The following is a 12,154-nucleotide window of genomic DNA, read 5'->3' on the forward strand; positions in this document are numbered from 1 at the left end:
AAACTTATTTTGTCTGGGACTATCACAGCATTCTTGACATAGAGATCAATGTTACAAAAATATACCTGATCTTGGCTTAAAGCAGGAGCCACTCTGGATGTTTCTGTAGACAGCTCACACAGCTTAGGTAAGGCGTGTAGAAGGAACAGACTCTGGCGTAAGGAGGACTGTCAGTACGGATTCACTTGAGTATCTTCATAGATGAAGAATGTGTGGTGTCGGAAAATGGTGCAGTTGAATAATCTACCATGACAGCTCCATTCCAAGCATATCTTTAGAGGAGGTTTGCATCAGTCATGACATCCCTTTGTGTGCTTTGGTTGGCAGCAGCTTTTTTCGCAGAGTTTGACAAACTCGGACACGAAGAAAACCGAGGAAGCCAGTCCAGTGAGAAACAGCAAGTCTGCCGAGAGGAAACAGAGCAGAGGTGAACACTGCGAACAGCTGGATTTTGTGCTGGGCAGGAGTCCCAGAGAAGGGCCTTACTGCCATAGGTACTTGGGCGTAACTCCACAGATGTACGGCCTAGCTATGCTTTTGCTAGCTGTTGAACTAAGAGAAATGACTGTAGTAGCCAAGGAGTAGCCGTAGTTGGTATAGTCCACATCATGGGTGGAAGCCTCTATGTTAATCGTTTGGGATCATTGAACCCTGCTTCTAACTACACACCTAATGTAGGCGCAGTACAGTGGAGTATGGTATAGCTTGCTTAGGCTGATTCAAATGGTAAAATATGCATTGCATTTCTGCTAGGAAACATTCACCCTGCTTCTTCAAAACGGAGTGGCTGCATAATGATCCTAGATGGATTTATATGGAGAAACATTATCATACAGAGCTCCTGCAAAATCTTGGCGTGTCTCCATTTATATGTATTTATGTGCAGTAAGTCAGAATTAAAAACCTAGGCTGGGATAATACCATTAAACACTGCTACTATTTGCGTATGGCTATGTTTATGTATATAGCTATAGGAGCTGTTGATTGATTACCCCTACCAGCAATCTGTTGGGAGCTATTGTAACAATTTGGCAATGGCATCTGCTTTTTAAAGTAGCTTTAATGAAAAAAATACATTATTTATTTTGCAACTTACCTAATGCTCCTAAAATTTCTGTCTGGAAGATCTTTTGTAATGGAGGGATGTATATAACAGCCAACTGTCCCAAAAATGACCCAAGCACAGAATATAAGAACATGCGGTTTCGAAAAAAGCCTATTTCATATATCAGCTTCGTCTAGGAGAAAAAAAAAAAAAAAAAAAGAAAAAAAAAAAAAAAAGGATATATAACATTTCCCAGTCTCCTGTTGGTACGTGAACGTCACACTGTTTCTTTGCGTGTAAACTCCATTACTTTTTGAAGTTACATAGACACTGACTTTGGCAGAGCTACGTACTTGAAAGCATAGTTGTAGTTGAGCTATGATGGATAACTTTAAAGATGATAAAAATCATACTGCTTTAAATTACTTTAAAACCCCTTCCTATGCAAAATACTAGTATCCTAGTATTTATGTTAGTGTTTTGAGACAAGGAATTATTGCTGATAAAGCGATCTCACCTGAGAGCGGCATGTCAGGGCATTGAAGAGGTCAAAAAAAACAAAACAGGTGAAAGTCATTGTTGTGGTTCGAGGAGTTATGCCACTTTTTGGATTCTGAAAGCACATGTAAAAATTCAGGGGTTAGTTAAGCCCTACAAAAATATGTAAATTTAATAGATGAATTAAATATTCCCTTTATTGATCCCAGTCAAATCAAGGGGTAGTAAACCAAAAGAATAAATCTAGTGCTGGCTATTTAGGCAGCATTAATTGCTCCCTGCTAATTGTTGACTTTATGATCTTATCAACCACGTTTCTTAACCAATTCTTAAACCGATGTGGAATTTGAGTAAAGAATGTTCTAAATGAAATGACTTAAATTGTTACAGTAACAGACACCATTTACTAACAGCAATCCGTAGTACTTATGTACCTGGCATTTTCTACTTCCATGGAAAACTAGAGGTGAGAAGTACCTTAAAAGATTGATATCATGTTGTCATAATTTTCTCATTCTAGATAGGAAGCTCCAAATTGGAGGCAACATGGGAAGGCAGAAGCAGGGCTGGGAGACCTGGTTTCCTAACCCTCTGCCCATACTGTCCCTTCCCCATGGGATGTCTTTCAGAAGATCCTTCGCATGTACTTCAGAAACTGCCCTTCACTTTGCTCTCCACCCTCATGGAAACAAGATATAATTGCAGAATTTCCTCACCTCCTTCCAGAAGACAAAGAGGGTTCCACTGATGATAATTATAGCTGACATGAAGATTTTCAGGATCAATGATTTGCTGAGTATCGTGTCCGTGATACATCGGGGTGGCTGTTTGATGGTATCCCTATCAACAGGCTCAACTCCCAAGCTGCCTCAAAGAGAAGCAGAGGGGCGTGTTTAGTTAGTGCAGATTGTCCTGAAACAGTACTGCTGATAAAACAGGATGGATCTGGAAGATGCAGTTCTTTGAAATGCAGAGTGACTATTCTGGCAGGGTTACGTGAGGCCCCAGATTTGTCTGCAGCACCTACACCAAAGGTCTTTTTTGCATATTGAGGAGTTAAAGTGACATATCAGGCCAAGGCAGTGCATCGTATCAGTATCCCATCGCAGACAGCAGTGAGACAGTGGCCAACGTCTCTTCCATGTCAAAATAGCAACTGTCATTAGCAGTAGTTGTAATTAGCTGTTGGCTGAGGTTCCCAAGTCTTGGGATTTTGGGGCATATGCACCCGCACATACCCGGTATTCCCTTGGCAGTCAGACCTGCAGAGCTATCAGCAGGCGATGCACTCAGGATAACAGACTGTGCCTAGTCAAAAACTGGAATAGTTAAGGGGTTCCACCACAAAATGGGAATGTGTAAAACCTCAAGTAAATGTGAAGTAAATGCTTTTGGAGAGACCAGGAGGGAACAAAAGTACAACTTGTCTTATCTAACTGCCAAATGATTAGTGCATTGATAAGAAATCATAACAGCTTGTGTTCCTAAGCCACATTCAGACATATTAAACCCAAGAATATTTTGATAAAATATCAAATGATATCTTGGCTCTTCCATACCTCTGGGCGGGTGGTCCATCCATGATGATGTTGATCCATAAGATCTGCATAGCATTGAGTGGATTTGGTAGGTTGAGCACTGTTGACAGAGTAATTAGGCTTAAAGCTGAAATACTCCTGCAAAGCACAGAACATCATTATTCTGCATGGCTTCACCCCAAAGGTGCTTTCACTAGAACTGAAGGAAACAGAAACTTACGTGCTCAACTGGAACCGGACAAAATTTTTTATGTTGTAAAATATTCCCTTTCCCTCTTCTATTGCATTCCTGGAAGGGAGAGAGTTTATTAAATAACTAGGGATCACACTATTTTACACTGAGCTCCCTGTGACACTCAAAATACAAGTTGTCTTCTCTAGCACGTATTTCAGTTGAAATTCAGACCCCGGCTCAGGAGGAGGATGTCAGTGCAGCTTCTCAGTTAAAATTAAAATTACTTTATCAGAACTAGTAGATCTGAAAACCTGGTTCATGTGGTCAGGTCTGCAGTTCATAAAGCGGGGCTGTGACCTATTTATAGCCTCACTCTACTCTGCCGACTCTTGTTCTGAACCAACAGAGCATTGCAAATCATGTCTTCCCCCTGAGCTTCCTGGATGAGGCAGGGAGCACAAGTTCTGACCTACCCAGACTTTTAGGTGCTTTCAAATCCCCGGTTAGCTACAGCAATGAGAAACCAGGGCTTTCAGATGAAAGGTAGCTTTGTCACCACTGCTGGAATCATTGACGTGTATGTGACTGAAACCATTGTCATTGCCATGTACGCAGCTGAAAATGAGCCATACCCACACTAGGTATCTCCACTCGTGGACTTACATGTCCTGCGTCTTGCATTATTTCCAGGGCTAGTCACGCAACAGACTTGTTGCAATGGAAAGCCAGAAAGTGTCTGAAGCGAGAAAGTGTCTGATAGTAAGAAAGTTGCTAAACCTACATGACTGTTGAGAAGTCGTCGTCCACGAGAATCATGTTGGCAGCCTCTTTGCTGACGTCTGTACCGGCTTGTCCCATCGCAATCCCGATATCAGCAGACTTAAGGGCCACGGCGTCGTTAACCCCATCTCCTGTCATTGACACAACAGCACCAGCCCTCTGCAGAGCCTGTGAGAGTGGAGAGAGGAGAGGCTCTGAAGCAGGAGAAGGCAAGTAAGTCCTGTTGGCAGTCCCAGGATTTGCACGTAGCATCGAAAGAGCCGAAGTGCTGTGTGACACAGGATAAAGCAGACTCGGCAGCCCACTGAGGACAAAGCTCAGACTGAGCATTAAGAGAGTGGATTTTCAGGAGAGCAGAGAGTCTTAACAACTCCAGCAGGAGTTAGAAGAGGAAAGTAAAGTCCTCAGAAATTAGTCTCCTGATACTATGCTTGCTAATAACTCCCTAGTGCCTTTCAAATAACCCAGGCCAGATCTGCAAGAGAAATGCCAATACTTCCAGTGTAAATACCGCCAAAGCTCCAGCTTGGGTCTTACAGTCCTTTAGTTTGAGCTGATCCTGCCTTGGAACACCAGATGGTCTAGAGAACTGCTCTCCCCTCCCAGCTTATATCTTGTTTTTGTGAGGCATACAATGGGTCTGAGTGGCTCTTAGTACCTTTATTATTTTTACTTTGTGCTTTGGACTTGTTCTGAAGAAAACAGAAACCTGAAAAACAAAAAATACAATCTTGTGTTAGATGGATGCTATTGGAAATAGGCCTTATTTTTGTGATCAAAACGATTACATTTTTGACAGTGGATGACAGCTCTGCCTCTGCCAATTGGTCCAGCTCTTCCCCAGACATGGCTTTCAGCTTCCCATTGCAGAGACCAATATTCTGTCCTGCAAAGAAAAGCCCAAAATGAGGCCTGCCCATCACCTCTGGAAAAAGCCAACTATTTCCTGACTCAAATAATAGAGGCAGCAATTAAAGAACTTACTGGGAAACACATCTGAACCTGGGGCATCTGACAGGGCACACAGCTCTCTGGCTCTCAGCTGGGCCAGTCACCCTGTCCTTGCTCAGCTGGAGTCCTGGGAGCCACACGATACCCAGAACTGGAGCTGATACTAAATCTGTCACTCCCTTCTCTGCTGCTTGCTCTGCATATTTGTAATGGCAAAATGCAAAAATGGGAAATGCAGAGATACCCACACTGAACATCAGTGGAGTCTATAATCCCAGCAATGCCATCTGTCTCACTGAAGGGCCCGACACTGAGATTTTGCCATTTCTGGCACTAAAAGAGTGGAATTAAGTCACTGGAATTTTGCCTTTGAGTGAGCTGCTCACTACTGCATTTAATATTATTTGTTTGAATGGAAAAGCAAAAACTCAGTGGCATTTAAAACCTCTATTGCAGACACAGAAAGAATGAAAAAGTGAATTGTTATGTGACAGAATATTAGACTGATCTGACAGACATAATAGAGGCCCACAGGAAAGAAGCTGAAGTTTGCTACCTATAGCCGCAGCAGTTTCCAGGGCATCTCCAGTTATCATCTTTACCGATACACCGGACTCAAGGAGGACCTGAACAGCTTCTCTCACTCCAGCCCTTGGAGGATCAATTATTCCAACCAGACCTAAAAATGTTAGGTTGCCAAGTTCTGGACCTGAAGCCAAAGCAAGTACTAGAAACAGAGGGAGAAAAAGGAAGACAAAACAGAATTATTAATAATGTGGTTCCACACATTAAAACAAGCATTTAGAGGAGATGTTAAATTGCCAGTTTTCCAGCATAAAAAAGTAATTAAAACCAGATCTATGGATGGATGGAAAAAATTGGTCCACTCAAATAATGGCAGTTTATCTGAATCAGAACACTTCTGTTTCACAGGTTTTGCTTCGGATTTATTTCTTTCCAATTTAAAGCTGTCTACCAAGTCTTCCCTGAATGCAGGTGGATTAAATTGGGACAATGTAATGTTAGACCAGATACAGTTCAACTACCATGTTAGATAACAGCGCTCCTGTAAAAACTTAAACTTCTATTTTTAATCTAAAAATGTGAAATGTGAATTCAGTTAAACGAGTGAAACTTCCATTGTGTAAACATCAAGGCTCTGAACATTTTGTTTCTGTTCTTGGTGCCTAACCATATCATTCAATCATTCTTAAATCACTCGAGGATGTGCCAGGGGTTCATGTCAGTGTTGCTTTGATGATTGAATCATAAGCTCGCAGCAGCTGCCTGAGCTAATCACTTTTCTTCAGAGCAGTAATTTGCCATTCACAACAGCAGATGATTCAGATATTGTAAAGCAAGCTCTGTACATGAGTTGCTAACCACAAGACACAGGGCTGGAGAATACATACATTAACTATACCACCTTCCAGACCTGGCTGTCAAGACTTGTGCTCATCTACTTACAACCCAGGAGCGTGCACAGGTGATGGTGTCTTTGTTACTGTGTGAAAGTCCAAGACATTTCTGAAAGGATGTTTCTAGTGATGAAGGAAATGGCACGCACACAAAAACTTCTGTGGTCTGTGTGCTGACATGGAGTCGGGATCAAAAGGAGACCGTTAGATTTGGTACTAATAAAAAATTGAACCAAACTTCAAATAAAAATCTTGGTGCCCAAATCCATGTTTTGAACCTCTTTCAAAGTTGCTTTTTGTTGCTCTTGAAACAGCTTCTCCAAAAGCAAAACTTGGCAGAGCAGCGCTTAGATCAGGTTCAGCACAAAGCTTTTAAATCCAACATTCAGACCGTATCCCAGGCAATCGCAACGCTCCGTGGAAGAAAAACATTCACCATTTCCAGTGCTTATTTTCAGCTCCCTTCAATCTCACTAAATTAAACCCAGCAAAAAAAGGACTGATGGAAAGCAAGCAGCCAGCAGACCTAAGACATGGCCCTTGGCAAACTCTGATGAGTGTTATGAAGAGATCAGGCGAGTGATGCTGGGGACAGAGCCTCCCTCCATCCCAACTGAAACAGAGCAGGAAAGTATTAGGGCGTGATAACCTGTAAGCTTAAGGGACATAGAGAGTCATGACTGACCCCGTAGACCTGAGGAGCCCATTCGTTTTTCTTCCTGCTGGTAGAAGGCTTTCTGCTGGGGTGTAAGTGATAAGGAGATGCCACTGCTGTTATACAGAGTGCAATACTGCAGAACTTCTTCAAATGCTCCTTTCATAAAGTAAATATCTTCCTGATCCTTTAAAGTAAAAAGATAATATACTTTATATATATATGTATATATATATATATAAAAAAAAACAAACACATGCGCCATGTTTTAAAAGTACTGATAATGCATAAGGCTTTACATCCCAGGTAAAAAAGATCCTTTGTTTTCTCTTTCACCATTTTGTAAAATGCCCAGGTGCATGTATTATTTATAGGATGTGATAATTTTGCTCTAGCCGTTTTTCATGTTCAGCCATCACAGAGAGAATGGCAATGAGAAGGTTAGCGAAGTTTTAAACCAGAGTACAATGTCAGCCAAAACGAGCTCCTTAAGGGAAAAATGGGCAACATTTTCTTCCAAACATTGTACCTTTCTTCCCCTGTCAGTTATTTCTGAAAACTTTTGTTTTCCTACTCCAAACACAATATGAAAAGTATTATCTTCGCCCATTCAAACACTGCTGTACAAGCTGAACTTACACCCAAGCTGGGAATGTTGAGGTTTGTTCGGTTTTCTCCCGACATAGTTAACTTCTAAACCCGCTATTTGCGGAAGAGATACCATTTCATGCCCATTGTTGAGGTGCACAATCAGAAACACAAAACCAGCCAACGCCACTGTTTGCTTTACCTGATTTCTCAGTGTGCATTTCACAGCCATCCACTTCTGTTCTGAGCTAAACGGAATTTCCTTCTTTCTTACATAAATATCTTTTATGTCAGCTAAGTCCATCTAAAGTAAAGCAAAACAAAAAGAGCACTGTAATGCTGGACAATGCCAAACTTGTATAATATTTTCCATATTACAACACTGAGTGTTGACCATGTACTTCCAGGCAGTCATATAGCACAGAGCTCAAGAGAAAGCATGGGGAGAGTGAAACCCATCTTTGCCTTTTGGTGCTGGATGTGAGATAAATTAAACTGGAATTTGAAGCTTGATTCCTGTTGACTTTTGCAAGAACTGGAGAGCTGCACTGCTGCCTTGGTGGGGCTTCGGGTCAAAGGAGGCTCAAGTCTTTTCCCTAAACCTACAGCAAAGTGATGGGCAGAGCAGATTTCTTCCAGCCCAAGCTCAGCCTCCCTCGCTTCAGTTATTTCCCAGCCACCCTACTTGGAAGAAAAAGGAAAATTGCAAATAACTGAATGATCAGTCGTGGATGTAGTTTCAAATTATTTCCTGATGAATTAAACTCAAAAAGCAATTCACCACAAGACGACCCTTCAGCTATGAAGCACGACAGTCGAAATCAATCCACGCCTGCTTTGGCAGCATGCGTGGCTGCTCTAGGGGAAGTAGGGATCAGAAGTAGCTTCCAGTCTCTCTCCCCCTGCTCCCACCAAACTAAAAAAAAAAAAAAAGAAAAAAAGAATTGACAGCTTCCTTTGTATCTTGCTATTGTTTGGCTACGGAATGGTGGAGCCGAAGGAAGATTTCAATTTAGCATTTAGGGAAATACAATGTCATTGTTTTACAAAAACTAACAAACAAACAAACATATTTTCACTGTTAAAGTTACAAGCTTTAAAAATAGGAGGTAAGAACAGATGTTTGCAGGTGCATCATTTCATCAGGCACCTTCTGGTCTTTACAGCCCACGTGAGGTTTGTGGTCCACAGGCTGAGGAACACCGATGAGATGATACCTGGTGGCATTTCACAGCCTCTGCCTATCAGCATGGATGCAATCTGCATGAAAACTCCTGTTTTACATACTCATGACTAGAAAAAAGTAAAACCTAGCAGATGACCCAAAGTGAATATGACCCTCTGCCGTGCTTTCTGCTATGGCCTGTTCTTGCTCATTTTTCACTCTCTTGTCCTCCTCCTGAACTCTTAACCGGCATGTGCAGAAAAAATAAAAAAGGCAGTCCAGTCTGAGCCTGAAAGAAATCCATTACGCAGTGTAATTGCAGAGATTAACCAAGGACAATAATTATTGCTGCTAGCACAGAAGCTCAGGGAAGGTGTTTGTCTGTGACAAGAGGTTTACATGGGAGACGTGTACGTCTGTGACCTTGGGGAGAAGAGACAAGGAAAGACTAAAGTCAGTCTGGGGACTTTAAAGAAGTCTGATCACTGCTATCAGACATAACAATTCCAGCTTTTTTTTTCTTTTCTTTTTTTAAATTTCTGGAAAATTTTAAATCTTAACAACCTTACCTTCATTGCAAGGGCAATGAGGGCTCCTTCTGTGGGCTGTCCCATCACGCTGTTGTTCCTGATAACAGCATTATTGGCTACACAGCCAGCCTAAAGAAAGTGACATATTTACATGGGGGGTGGGTGTTTCATAACTAAATTCATAGCTTCTTCATCTCTTTAAATGAAATAATGAAAGATGGGAGAATGAAAACAGCCACATCCCCAAAGATGTGGTAGTCCCCATAGCAGCATTTCTTGAGATCTCAGGATCCTGAGATTCTTAAGAACAATCTTGAGATTTCTAAACCTGCTTAATCCATAGGATACAGCAGTATTTTGGTAAAATGTTACGTTTTGGATAAATTTGGATAAATTAACATAAAACAAAACATGATATACATCTAACGAACTTGACAAATCATGCAAATGAAAACAGCCTCTCCCACTATTACATTAGATGTACAGCATGAATAAAATAAGACCTAATCTCCATCTGAGATTCCAGCTCAGATCATTTCACTACCCAAATGCTCCACTTCTGCCTACAGTTGAATGTTCAAGATTTTATTTAACACAAACATAAAACTCAGAGACCATCACAGTACATTCGTAAATTGACTATGTAGCTAGCAGAAGTCTAGAATCTGTCCACATTAAAAAGCTGAACATGGTAAAATTAACCAATCTCTTGTCTGCTAGAACTGTATTTTTATCTAAAATGTCCTTGACACTTCAAGGTGATGACTCTGGTCTCTCCCTCCATGTCTTATGAGTACTGCCTTTCACCCGTAAGCTTCAGGTATTATATCCCAGTTACTCAGAGCCTGCCCATAAGAAGGCTCTAGCAAGACAGTTCATTTTGGAGTTACAAAAGTGGCTTTTTTCCACAGTCATTACCCGGAGTGATCTGTGCAAATAAACCCGATGTAAATAGGACAAGCCGGTTCCTAATTTATACTTACCTCCACCAGTTTCCCAACTGAGATGTTGGAAAATTCTTTAAGAATCTCCTTTGATGGCAGAAGATAAATGTTTCCATCTCCATTGTAGCCCACCCCGCTGACCTGAGGAAGGGAGACACAGACAGAGCAAACTTCCCAGTGCCAGGCGGGACTGGGCTGCAGCTGCACGCCGCGGGGAGCACTCCAGCAAGCTGCTGATTTGGGAGGTGCGCTGGGATTTTTCTTTCTAGCTCAAAGCAGTGCTGATACGAAAGGCTGCAGGTAGTGGAAGTATGTTATGATAACTGTATAGGAACAAAAAGAATCAGCTGGTCTTGTACAGAGCTTGTTCGCCATGATTTCCGAAGTCTCTTGAGGCTCAGTCGAGAGACCTGGCCCTTTGGCAGCAGTGGGCTCACTGGTTTTGGTCAAGTCCTTCCCTGCCGATGGCTGGCCTGCCGCACGTTTGCCGTGCCTGCATTTTTCACCCACTTTGCCCACAGGTAAATGAACCAAGCAGAAGGATCTGGTCAGCCATATAATAAATATTCCTACAGAAGGTGGATCCACAAGGGTCAATGGCAGGTTTCAATATTTACAATAATTACAGAGAACGGCAGATGATGTCAATAAATGCCTGTTTATGGTATCTGAGCAGCTTTTGTACACAGCCCCACCTCTGCCTGCCTCCAGCACTGCAAAAGTCCCTTTGCTTTCATGGAACCTGCGATATGCAAGAAATGGCTTGTCTGGGGACTGATCAGCCTCCCTCATTGGGGACTAATTGAAGCAAAAGCAAATGAGCCCCGTTGAACTCAAGCAGGAGAGTCCGTGTTGCCGCCTTATCCATACCTCTGCCTGGAAGCCATCCGAGGTCACCAGCCGAGTCACCGTCATCTCGTTGGCTGTCAGAGTGCCTGTCTTATCTGAGCAGATGACATTGCAGCAACCTGATGCAAGAAAGTTTTCAATCAGAACTAATAAATAATGCAACCAAATGGGAGATTCAGAGGAAGGAGAACAAGTTTCCCTAAGGTTACTTAAACTGCACCGGTGAGGAAAAGGGAGAAAATACCAAGAAATGGATGAGTTTCCCTAACAGGATCTTGTAAGGAAAGGATCTGAGTGTGTGCCAGGGTATCGTGCACATAATTTGTGAGTGAGATGTGGTAGGAGACATCTGATGAGGACCACAATGTATGGAGCATTATGTGGTGGGCAATCAGAGAACGCACGGCTCTCCAGGGAGTTGATCAATGTTTCCGAGCTGCAATATCACACAACAGAACAGCTGTTACATTCTGAAAAGGCATATCAAATTCCCACTCTGGCACATGCTTCCTCAGATGGGCCATTTAACCCGTGCTTCTCTAGATCGGGGATAACAGCCCTTCCCTGCCGCACCAAGTGCCTGCAAGAATAGATGTGTTAAAGCCTGTTACAAAAAAAAAAAACAACCAAAAAACAACCCTTCAAAATCCCCAGCTAAGAGCAGAAGCTGCCCCAGTCATGCTTTGCTATGTTGAAATCCTGCTTCACTAAAGCACATTCCTTCCAGGGCCCGTTTACACCACAATACAGCAGAGTGAATGAGCAGAGTCACTACGTTCGGGCTACTTTCCACTCCCAAGAAGGGGAAAAAATGACTGTAATGCAAAAAACAATCAGACTCCAGCTCCCTTCTAAGCCTGAATGTCTTCCCTGGCTGTGGAGATGACCACAGTGCTTAGGCACAGACCCCATGAGCATGGTGACCACCAGGTAAAAGCCTGCAGAGAATAAAGCAGATTGGAATGCAGTTAAGTTAATTGCATTTTAAGGTAATTAAAAAAAAATAATTAAGTTAAGG

At 42.3% G+C, this 12,154-nt stretch overlaps 1 protein-coding gene across 2 annotated transcripts in view; it reads right to left on the minus strand.

Moving 5' to 3' along the window:
- Window positions 1-116: 116 nt before the first annotated feature.
- ATP2C2 (ATPase secretory pathway Ca2+ transporting 2) overlaps window positions 117-12,154 on the minus strand; it is a 28,409-nt gene continuing 16,371 nt past the window's right edge. The window contains exons 13-27 of one of the 2 annotated variants that reach the window (XM_056360889.1): window positions 11,158-11,255; window positions 10,327-10,428; window positions 9,383-9,472; window positions 7,851-7,952; window positions 7,091-7,247; window positions 5,544-5,714; window positions 4,825-4,922; window positions 4,695-4,745; window positions 4,038-4,204; window positions 3,302-3,370; window positions 3,103-3,219; window positions 2,260-2,407; window positions 1,563-1,658; window positions 1,097-1,238; window positions 117-403 (exon numbers count right to left, since the gene is read on the minus strand). In XM_056360889.1, the coding sequence (XP_056216864.1) occupies window positions 291-403; window positions 1,097-1,238; window positions 1,563-1,658; window positions 2,260-2,407; window positions 3,103-3,219; window positions 3,302-3,370; window positions 4,038-4,204; window positions 4,695-4,745; window positions 4,825-4,922; window positions 5,544-5,714; window positions 7,091-7,247; window positions 7,851-7,952; window positions 9,383-9,472; window positions 10,327-10,428; window positions 11,158-11,255 (1,721 nt within the window). In that variant the 3' untranslated portion in view covers window positions 117-290. Of the gene's footprint in view, window positions 482-1,092; window positions 1,239-1,562; window positions 1,659-2,259; window positions 2,408-3,102; window positions 3,220-3,301; window positions 3,371-4,037; window positions 4,205-4,694; window positions 4,746-4,824; window positions 4,923-5,543; window positions 5,715-7,090; window positions 7,248-7,850; window positions 7,953-9,382; window positions 9,473-10,326; window positions 10,429-11,157; window positions 11,256-12,154 lie in introns of both variants that reach the window. The other variant, XM_056360890.1, reaches the window with a different exon arrangement.

Source organism: Falco biarmicus, chromosome 15, assembly GCF_023638135.1.
Source record: "Falco biarmicus isolate bFalBia1 chromosome 15, bFalBia1.pri, whole genome shotgun sequence".
Classification (NCBI taxonomy): Eukaryota; Metazoa; Chordata; class Aves; order Falconiformes; family Falconidae; genus Falco; species Falco biarmicus.